Consider the following 12202-nt stretch of genomic DNA (forward strand, 5'->3'; position numbering starts at 1 on the left):
ACAGAAAGAATACACAGATGGTTTTAATGTAATATTACGGAGCTTTGATAGTTTTCTTTGGCAGTTGGCGTTCCGAGCTCCAAGCCAGAAGACCAAACGTAATGTCGGAGTGCATTTATTGCATGATTATAAAAAAACGATTATTAATTTTTAAAAAAATCACGTATAAAAATCGATTATTTCCATAATCGATTATTTTTTCACATTCCTAGATATACTTTTGCTGTCTCTGACGCCATCGAACTTAATCGCTTTGTTTACATGTGGGAAGTTGTCATCGTGATGTTTTTACGTTTTCCCGTGTTTTTCGACTTTATACGAAGCTGTGCTAATATTAATCGCAAATAAACTATAAGATGAAGTGTTCTGTAGCCTATTGTGGCCTATGCCAAAGCAAAAATAGGCCGATTCCAACCTATCACCGGTATGTAGTTAATATTTCGTTAAATTATTGTCTATCACAAAGTGTATTTATCAAAATGTATTTTAAAACTTATTACTTTTAATCTTCTTAGTTGTGAGCTTTAGAAACTTGTAATATTCTCAATATTTCATTTTCATTCACACCGAAAACATTAACACGGGTGCTAGTGTCGAAAATCATCGAACAAAGCATTTAATCGATAAATTAGGGTCTAAATTATGTTAAAGTATTTTTTCTCGTTATAGTTTACCAAGGAACGAATCTTGGCGAAGGGAATAGAAGGAAATAATTGACATGGAAAATATCCGGCCAGGAACAAAACATATCCATGTGTGCCGCAGTTCTCCAGCCATAACATCTTACGAAAGATCTTCCCTTTGGTGGCGGAGGAGCCCGAATCATCGCTCCCGCTACTGGCCTCTTCAAGGACCACGAAAGAGCAATCGACTTTACAATAATCTTTTAGCAATCCCTTATCATAAATTTTATACAATTTAGTTAAAATGAAATCTCGAAGATTCAAAAGACATGAACAATTGCTATTATTTATCTTTTAGTTATTGATATAATTTATATCTTAACCCTTAAGCGTGAATGTCGGAGTCATCAGATATAAATTTTGTGCACATTATAATTATTTTCAGACTTATTATACATAATGAATTATTTATAATTTCAGTATCAAAGCGCACATAAACATATATGAATACAAATATTTCAAAATAAACAATATATTTGACTTAAATTAGTAGAATAATTAATCAATGTTCCCAGTAAAATCTTGTTTTGGGAACGTTGCCGGCAGCGATTCCAGCAAAATTTCCAGTCCCTGGCAATGTTCATCACTACCAGGCACGGTACATCACTAATTGCAGCCCTTTGGGGATTGATTTATTAACATAAAAAGTAACCTTAATTTGAACTCATGTATAATTACATCCACACCAAATTTTATCACAAACGGTCCAGCGGTTTAGCTATACCTAATCTGAATCATAGGGTATTAATTATATTTGATTTCCAAATACTTTTTGTCAGAATGACAAAGGTGATAGATAAAATATTGTTGGACCTTAGATTATAGCCAAGATAGTTAGGATTCCCGATGTAGAACCAAATCACAGACGTATTAAACTTTATAGTGACAACTGTGATCGGAAATAAACAATCTTAACTCACTCATCAATCGATAGGCATAGGGCACTTTCATAGGATAGTTCTTCAGAGATTGCCTTCTTATTAGGAATGTGAAAAAAAAATCGATTATGGAAAAAATCGATTAAAAATCGATTATTTTTTAAATAAAATCGATTTTTATACGCGATTTTTTTTTAATTAATAATCGATTAAAAATCGATTTTTATAATCATGCAATAAATGCACTCCGATATTACGTTTTTGTCATCTGGCTTCGAGCCCGGAACACGAACTGCCAAAGAATACTTTCATAACTCCATAATATTACATTAACGCCATCTGTGTATTCTTTCTGTGCTTTTAAAACAGTTAAGATGATTCATTTAATCAATCATTCTAGATGGAGTTAGTCGATGAACAGTATTTTACCGACATTCGGTTTATATGTTATTCATTATTCGTTGCTGAAAGTTCCTTTTATTAAACTTGATTGTTAAAAACTTTAATTTGTATTGATTAGATAAACATAGACTATACCCATGCTTCTGAGCCGTTTGAGCCTATTTTTATTTAAATTAATCGTCATCATTTTCACATTTATAAAACCCTCAAAAACTACGTCACACGCTTTATTCAAGACCAATACTACAAATAGAAATTAAAACTAAACATGTAAATAAATGTCTGAAATTTTTTTTCTAGTATCAAGATCAAGTAAAGTACAGAGTTGTCGAGATCGCTCAGCTGAATGAATTGTGTCGTTGACCTCTGAATCTTACGCGTCGCTTTTCCGCTGGCCGGGGTGATATGACGTATTTAGGGTCGTGGATTTCGATACTTTTATTTTTTTTCGTACTTTCTGAAATATGAACCGATATTTTTCTTTTAACGTTTTTAAATATCCTTTAGATGAGTACACTTAACAGTTAAATTTATGTAGTTGAATTAAAAGTCACCCTGTATAAGAACTTACTGTTTCTGTTGTTTATTTTTAATGAATAAATCTATTGATATAATGTATATGGCGTTTATTTTGACATTAATTGAAAAATTAGGAAAAAATCTATCAATATAATAAAATCGATTATTTTCTTAAGAAAAATCGATTATTCATTAATCGATTTTTCATACTTAAAAAATAAATCGATTAGATAAAAATCGATTTTTTATCAGCAATGTCACATCCCTACTTCTTATTTATCTAAAGTAGGTAGCTGTATCTGAAGTAGGTACAATGATCGGTTCGATGATGTATATACCTATGGCGTGACAGACTGACAGTGTCAAATGTCGTCAGTGCTACCAACTCTCAGAACTTCTATTTGTTTTTATACATTCATTGATAAAATCATGCCTTTTTTCCGGAGGTGTAGGCAGAAAAATTGTATTCTAACAAATAAATGATTTGACTTTGAGACTACATCTTTCCACTTGCCACGATCTCTGCATACTTCCTTCGCTTCATCCACATTCATAACTCTCATCATTCTCGGCGGTTTCGGGTACTCTTGACCTGACCCTTTGCTTTGGACGTCCTTAATTTGATCAAGATACGTTCGTCTAGGCTTTCCCACTCCGACCTTTCCCTCCACACTCTCCTTGTATATCTGCTTAGTCAACCTGCTTTCATTCATCCTCTCCACATGACCAAACCATGTTAACGTACCCTTTTCTATTCCTATAACTACATCTTTCATATCACAACAGTCCCCAATCACGCTGTTCCTTATCCGGTCACTCAATTTCACACCGATCATACTCCTTAACGCTCTCATTTCCACCGCATTTATTCATGCTTCTATTTCCACATTCACTCCCATACATTAATGTCGGGACCAACACGCCTTTATGCACAGCCAGGCGAGCCTTTTTGGACAGTTTCTGACTGCTCATAAAGGCATGCATTTACCATGTTCCCCGTGTTCACACTCCTTTCAATATCACTATCACACTTGCTATCTGATGTAAACTTTGATCTTAGATAGGGGAGACCTAGGAAGGTTGTGACAATTTTTGCTTTAAGGAGTATATCTCGTCGGAGAATCACAGCACAATTATAAACTCTATATCATATTATAGCGTAACCCTTACTCTTTCAAAAACTATCACAAAAGTCAATAAAAAGTGGAAGGTTTCTGAACATTTTCGAAAAAACTGGAGGTACTCCTTTTGTCACAACTCTCCTAACACCGAGGTAAGTTGTGACAATTTTATTTCTAGATAAATACAAATAATATTATGGGTATATAAACAAAAAAACACATAATTTTGCATAAAAGTAATATAATTATCATTTTTGTCTTGAATATAGGAACTAGAATGACATTAAACATAAAAAAACATTAATTATTTTATGTTATTGATAAGAGATAAATAGTTTTATAAGGAGGTAAAATTATTAATCTAATCGGACAAACAATTATGACAGACATATTGCAGCTCGCCTCCAGTGCAGTCTTCGTGAAACCAGCCTTTGCATTCAAGGCACTGAACCCACTTCTCATTTGATCTGCTATTTTCATAAGGTTCAAGGCAGCATAAGCAAAAGCAATCATTTTCCGCATCTTCATCTAAATCGCCTTCACCCTTCTTGTTGATTTTGTTGGCTTTCTTAGGTTTCTTCTCTTTTTCGGTCAAAACACGCTTTTTCATACTTTTTAACTTCCTTTTTTCTTCTATAGCAGCAATTTCATTCTTGATAGGTGTGTTGGTTAGCACCGCTGACTTGATCTTGCGTCTATTAGGCTGGTTCTTTTTTCTTGTTGCAGCTTTTGGTACTTAACGGCCTAACTGATTCTGGAGAGAACACATTAGAGACAGTAGCAAGAGGAGTACAAGCGTATTTTTATTCTAGACGTATTTTTGCCACCTAGGAGAGTTGTGACAGCGTGTCACAACTCACCTAAGGTAAAACACCCAATTATCGACACTTTAGCGACGCTCACTAACAATATCTACCATTACTTTGGTTTTTGTGACATTCTGTGGTACTTTGAGGTATTGAGTAAAACGTCAGGGTGTATTTTATAATATTATAAAGTAAAAATAAGCGTCAAGTTACATAATAAAGAAATATATCAAATAAAAAAAAAAGCTGTCGTTTTTCCAATAATCGACTGTAGAGTTCCATTTATCTACACCCACTGTTCGACATATTCCAGTTATCGTCACCCAATAATCAACCTATTTCTAATACGCATAGCCAAAAATATCTGTAAAGCCTTTTTTCTAGCTTTAAAAATGTAAGAATAATATTAGGAAATTATATGATGTAGAAATTAAAATTAAGTTTTAAAAAATCAGTCATTTAATAATTGTGAAAACATAATGATATGTTTAGTACAATTTATAATTATTTAACATAATTTCAGCTTAGCTGACAATTTTTACTATTAGAAGTATTAGGTATCATCGCCTCAAATGTTAAACATTCGTAAATAAAACATAAAGTTCTTCTTAATATTATTTGACAATTAGTAACAACAGTTTAACTTTTCCTTAAAAACAATGGCAACTTTTAATCACAGACTTGCTATAACTTACTAAGTAAGTACCTTCTTAATAATAATCAGTCTATATTAAGAGATCTTGCCAATAGCAATTAAAGCAAAACTTATATCTAAATTAAATCACAAATTGTTATATTAGTACTTATTTAAGTAGCCTTATAAAACTAAGTTCTTGATGGCTTGAAATTCTTTAAAAATCTTAAAAACAAAATATTCAAAAAGTCTTATTCCTCTTTAAATATAATAAAAGTTAAATAGCAAAAGGTAGATATTTTTTCATTTCGGGTATCGTATAGAAACCCCTTTTATTGCACAGCACTGGTGGGGATATTGCCTCAATGATGTCAGACTTTTCATAAAAGATTTTATCTTTTTTTTCCGGCCACTTGTATGTGTTTCCCACTGAAAAGGTCATTGTACTAATTTCAAATCTATTTCCACGAATACCTTCTATTACGCCTGGGAAGTATTCCCCTTCATACCTTATTATGACATAGTTTCCAATGGAATATTTTCTAGATTTCTTAGAAAATCTGATCAGTGGCACATCTTCGGATTGAGTCGAGCTCTCAGATTTTTCATGTTCTGTTTTTTCTGCATCTATTTGCATATCTAAGCTGTCTTCACTTTCTGCATAATGCACTTCAATGTCCGTATTATCTGAAGATGTGTCATCTGGTTTAGATTTTTTTATCTTTTTCCCTTCCTTGGTTTTAATTTCTTTCTCCATCTGTCGTTTCTTTTTTTCTTCCGTCTCTCTCAGTTTTAATAGTCTTCTTTCTTCTCTTTCTTTGGCTTTAATTTCTTTTTGTTTCTCTTTTTCTTTTTTTTCAATGTCTTTCCTTTCATTATATTCCCTCCATGGTTTACTTGTTATAACAAAAGGAATTTTTTCCTTCAGTTTTCTTTTTTTTCCTTTGTTTTCATCTTCTCCTGGCCAAAATAAATTTCGCTTAAATGGTGATGGAATAATATATGTACTTTCTCCTTTCTTTTGAATAAATTTTGTTGTCCCAGGTATTGCCAGCTCTTTCAAAGGTGTCTTTTTTATGGAACTTTGGTTAATTTTTGATGTCTCAGGTCTTGTCAGCTCTTTCACGGGTGTCTTTTCTGCAGAACTTTGGCCGATTTGAGAATTCCCAGGTCTTGTCAATTCTTTTGAAGGTGTTATTTTTGTGGCAATATCAAACATAAACGTATAAGAACAGGAAGTTGAAGTTGTTGGAATAGGATCATTTAAGTTAGAACTTGGGCTAGCGACAGTCAATGAATTATCCAGTATTTCTCTAGATTTTGGAGCGTCATTTGGGGTGCAAGTGGATGTGGTTGCGTCATATCCTGCATTAGATAGAGTAATATGTGGTAAATAGTCATGATCTAGTTGTATGTCAAATTGATATTGTACATCTGTATCTGCATTTGTAGCAGAAAGAGATTCTGCAGGATTGATTTCATTAGGATTTGGTATTTCAACGAGGGTCTGGGGTGAAGTAGATTGCTCATTAACGTGACCTGAAAGTTCAATAGCTTGCTTATTACTAGCCCATATTATGTAGAGCGATAGGTCTTCTTCATTTAAGTGAATGTTTAAATTTTGTCTGTCTTTATAGTAAAGGTCATTAAATATCTGCAACTTTTCCTTCTGTAGCTTCGCCACTATTTCTTTTTCTAGATAATCAAAAAACAATATTTGTTCTGACGAAGCCTCCTTCTTGTTGCGAGACTTTATTTTGGAGAGATCGACGTAGTCAGGGCCAAAGGGATACAATCCACCAGCGCGGAATCCATTTTTAACAGAACTCTCTGTTATTGATTCCAACGCTGTCTTAAGAACAGGGGCAAAATCTTCTCTTTTTAAATTCATTCCTAAATGTTTTAATTTCCAATCCTTGACAGCTTTATTCCAATATATTTTCAATGGCCTGAAAATAGCTAGGTCCATTGGCTGAAGGATATGTGTGCTATTTGGATATAATGCCACGATTTCTATGCCATTTTGAGCACAAAAGTTCGATAGGTGTAATGTCAAGTGAGATCTATGGCCATCCAAAAAAAACAAGACGGGTTTTGGTATATTTTGCTGTAATAACCATGGATTAAAAATGTTGGCAATGTATTCAAAAAATGTACTACTACACATCCAGCCACTCGGAGATCGTCCCATAGCCCAATCTTCTGGAAATTTGGATGAAATTGTGGATGGAATTCTTTCATAAGAAAAAACTACCATTGGAGGTGCTAATTGTCCAGCGGCATTTCCGGTAATTAGTACCGTCAAGTTATCTTTTTCATCTCCAGAAGATTGGTAGACGTGCTTATCACCTTTTTTTGCTAAAACTTTTCCGGCTTTGGGTGATAAATAAAAAGCACTTTCGTCTCCGTTAAAAATTCGCGACGGATCTTCTAATATCTCTCTAAGGTTGTTTTCCTGAAGATAAGAGCTCACTTCCCCAAACCAACGTTTTATACCTTCTTCTGTAACGGCATCTCGTGCTGTGGTCAAATTTTGGGCCGTTCTCTCAGACAATTAAGGATGTCTCTTAAGAAATAGATTGTACCATTTCTTACCGGGTCTATTGTCGGTAAAGGGAGTAGTCTTTTTTTGGTCAACGATGATACGTTGCACGCTATCAAGCAACTCATCTCTAGTAATAGGAATGTGTCGTTCAGCCATGTCCAGTATCCATTTTTCTAAAATAGCTTCCTCTTCTGTTGACAAATATGTACTAGGGCCCATAGAACATTCAATTGGAGTTTTACCGGAAATTTTATCATGTAAGGTGATCCTGGGAACACCAAACTTTTTCGCTGCCGTTGAAATTTTTTCACCTTCACGGACGGCTGTAATATTGTAACGGCGTATAAGATTTTTTGGGTGCCATTCCTGCAAACAAAATACTGATGTCGATTACTGGTATATATGGAATTTCCAATCATCGACACAGCTGTCGAATATTGGAAGCAATATTTCGATTTTAATGTTATAACTATTTTTAAAAAGCGCAAAAATAACTTAGCAAAAGGATTAATTAAAATGCTCAAGTAAAAAAAAAAATAAGTTTCGACATTCGTCGAAAATTGGAATTTGGCATAAAAAATAATCCAATAATCGATAGTCCTATTTTCACAGCAAAGGATAACCTTACCATTGAAAAAATATTACTAAAATGTTGTCAACTTGTGTTTTAACTCAATAAATAATTTGCTTTTTCGGTAGATTATTATAAATAACATGTATGAGCTATATTTCTCACTCACCTCCTTAGCGATTTTGCTAATAAAACCGGATTTTATTAGGCCACTCCGCCAGTCGATGTATCGCTCTACACCATTTTATTAAAAATGGCCGCATGACGTATATGTCATGGGCGATGACATCTTATAATCCTTGTCTATGAGTTATCCTTGAAATGCGTTCGGAAATGCTAAAGAAACTCTTATTTTTTAAAAATTACTTTTTTATTGTCGAGGAATGGTGCTCTGTCGGGCTTTGGGTGTTTTACCTTAGGTGGCAAAAATCAGGACACCGTCGGAATATTATTTTGTAAATTCGAAACAAGATGCATACACAATAAAACATTACCATGCTTAGAAACTTAAATAGACATGCTCCATAATAAAATAATGAAAACCCATGTTAGTGTTATAGGTTGTGATATGAACACAATCAAAATATTTATAAAAAAACTTACTTTTTGGATATTTTTTCGTGCCATCGTCGTGCTCTTGCAACCACTTGCCATGGGCCCCCGTGCTTACTGCGACTAATAGCGCGTCACAAGAGAGACTATTGTGCGCTGTTGCTTTTCGGCTAACGGTCACGAATTTTCAGAAATCATCGCTGTCACAACTCTCCTCTGTCACAACTCACCCAGGTCTCCCCTATACAAACTCTTTCACTTGCTCAACTTTTTCTCCTGCAATCAAAATATTACATGCTGTCATTTCCTTCTCCTTTTCAAAATCAATGTTTTAGTTTTACTTACGTTTAGGTACTTTCATTCCTTTCTAATTCAAAGCTTCATACATTCAGTTTATATTCTCCTGTAACTCTTCCGCTGATGACGCCAGTACCTATAACCTGATCGTCGCACTATGGGAACCGCCCTAAGAGACAAATCTCATAAATGGTTTTTTCATAAGTATGCGGGGATGCATGTATTATACCTAAGGTTATAGCTAAATACTTACTCTTTAATTATATATAGGATTCTAATATCTGCCTATTCATTTTTCATAGAAAAGAGCATCTAAAGTTAAAGAATGAGAAGACTACAAAAACGGCTGTGTAACTTTGATCGAAGAAAATGCCGCAGTGCAGTTTGTTACCGCTTCATCTGCACTGACGCCTTGGAAGCGGCAGTAAACTTAGTACTAAGTTATTTATTTGACGTCAACCAAAGTTGTTAAACCATACGTTTTGACAATTATTAAGTGATATGAAGTATCCTATAATAATGAATAAAAATTTTGAATTGAATTTGTTTGGTATGATTTTATAGTACTATAATTTTAGAAATCATATAAGTGTGATACCATTCCAGAAAGCTTAAGATGTCTACTTTATCACAAAAAAGAATGAGCCAATTAGTGAATTATTATTAAAGAAAAAAAAACATATAGTATACATTATTTGTGCTACTTTCTTCAAACTTTACTTGGAAATTTGACAGTTGCCGAAGTTCTATTTTTTGTATTATATATTAGTAAATTTAATATAATTTCACGGCAAAAAGTGTTTTTTGCAGTTTTAATGCGTAACACAGTCAAATCTCATAAGATATGTAAGATCAGGCAAGATTTTTTTAGAGTACGTTTACTTAGAGTTTTCCTTCGTTATGATTCTCAGTCTGGACAGTCAAAAACGAATGTGACCCAAATATTAGATTATGTTTTTATATTTTGCGGTACTTTTATCACCTATTTCTCACAGCATTTTGTTCCGTTCCCAAACAGAACCATTCAAAACCGCATAACCGCATTATGATAAATTTTTAACAAATAGTTTTGCACACGTCTTCCTTCATTATCTATCTATATATATAAAACTCTTCCGTTACTGAGTGACTGACTGACAGACAACGCACAGTCGAAACTACTGGTCGTAGACAGCTGAAATTTGGAATGTAGGTTCCTTGGGATATGTAGGGGAGCACTAAGAAAGGATTTTTGGAAATTCAACCCCCAAGGGGGGGAAAAGGGGTAAAAACGTTTCTATGAAAAATCTTATTCCTTGGGTTTATAAACTTGAAACTTGGCATGAACACGTACATAGGCAAGTAAATATGTTTGACATTATAAGTTTTTTCAAACTACCCTCCAATCGTGATTTAGGGGGTGCGATTGGGTGACTGATTTATTAACGCACAGCCGAAACCGCTCGGTATAGGAGTCTGAGATTTTGAACAGAGGTTCCTTTAGTAACATAAGTGAGCACTAAGAAGGGATTTTTGAAATGTCAACCCCCAAGGGGGGGAAACGGGATAAACTGAGCCGGGGCTGCGGGAAAGTTCTAACGAGATACCGTGGCCCCGGAACGCAAAGCGCAACTGAAGGAACGAGGTGGGTTTTAGTCAGTAAAAGTCTGACACTCCCTTCCGTTCCACCCAGAGCGGGAGAGGTCATTTGATGATTTCCCATCCTTAAAAAAAAAGACTTTGTATGACAACTTTCAGTCGTCTCTTTAACATACATAATAACATACATAATTATGTACATACATGCATAACATTAATAACATCACGCCTTTAAATCCCTATTTTGTGTTAACACTACCCATACAAACAGCTACGAAATTTGTCCGCATCCATTTTCACCTAAATTCTTAACGTTAATGAGATTTACTTTTTATTATCAGGTCAACCTAATAGCCTCACATGTACGTATAACTTCGTAAGAATTTTCTTTAAACTCCTAACCGTTGAGGAGTTGTACCTTCCATCATCAGCTCATTCACATGGGATGATGACTATCAGACGCAAATACTTAAACAGATCTATGAAATTGTCAAAAACGTAATTGCCTGTAAATTTGAGGTTTGCCCTTGATTTCCCTGGAATACCATCATCAGATCCTGACTAGGTAACAACGGGACCAACTTGAAAGTATACTCTACCGAACAAAAAAAGAATCACGTAAATCGGTCCATAAATCTCGGCGTAATAGGTATGCATAAATAAAACACCCGAATTTTATTTTCTATTAACTATCACGAGTTGTCTCGATGCTCGATAGATGGCGTTGGCATCAAGATAGATCGCGCTATGGTTTCGTTACCGTCATTTAGCTAGGTAGCGTAAAATATTTTAATTTATCGTGTAATTTTAGCAGCGCCCCTAGCGGACATACGCGAAACTATATGTAGTTTCGCGTATGTCCGCTAGGGGCTGTAATATGTTACACACTACAAATATTTTGATTTGAAATTATTATTCGTTTGATTCATTAACTTTTAACTTGACTTATTTAACTTATTTTACTCTCTATTTCAGTTAATTTTTGATTTGTTGATTAGATTTGATATTTTTGATAGTGATAGGTGTCGAAGTGCGAGAAGTCTTAAATATTGGTTAGTAAAAAATACGTATCAGTTGCGGAAAGCAGGATGGCACTAAATAGGATGGGATGGGACAGGATAGGACTGGACGGGGCAGGACGGGACACAACAGGTTGGGACGGGACGGAACAGAACGAGAAGAGACGGGACAAGACGGGAGAAGCCATATGAATTTAAACCAAATATAAACATAAAACAGCCCCGCACGATACGGGATAAAAAAATGGGTGAAATTTTATGGCGTATCCTTATAATATAAATACATTTGCGCGGGCGAAGCCGCGGGCAAAAGCTAGTTTAGTATAAAATAGAGACTTGTTCATGAAACGTTACAGTTCGTCATTATTTTTTGTCATACGCAAAAGTTTGTTAATACTTACTCTCCCCAATGAGTGAATTTTCGTGCACCAGACGCGACTTTAGTCTCATATTGATTGATAGTGATACAAATTATGTTGATTCTTTATCAAATTATAATTACGAAACAATTTCACCGAATCTTCAGAAGCAAACATAGGAAAAATCATTGCCAGTATTCAAGTCTTTTATAACTCAGTTACGACAACGCACCGTGGG

General features: G+C 34.5%; 1 protein-coding gene across 1 annotated transcript; it reads right to left on the reverse strand.

The window, feature by feature from the left end:
- Window positions 1-3964: 3964 nt before the first annotated feature.
- On the reverse strand, window positions 3965-6934 carry LOC132904339 (histone-lysine N-methyltransferase, H3 lysine-79 specific-like). The gene is made up of 2 exons (XM_060954335.1): window positions 5518-6934; window positions 3965-4338 (listed from the first exon to the last, which is right to left on the reverse strand). The coding sequence occupies exons 1-2, from the start codon at window positions 6932-6934 to the stop codon at window positions 3965-3967; spliced, it is 1791 nt and encodes a 596-aa protein (XP_060810318.1).
- Between the last annotated feature and the right edge of the window lie 5268 nt (window positions 6935-12202).

The sequence above is a fragment of the Amyelois transitella genome, chromosome 2, assembly GCF_032362555.1.
Source record: "Amyelois transitella isolate CPQ chromosome 2, ilAmyTran1.1, whole genome shotgun sequence".
Taxonomy (NCBI): domain Eukaryota; kingdom Metazoa; phylum Arthropoda; class Insecta; order Lepidoptera; family Pyralidae; genus Amyelois; species Amyelois transitella.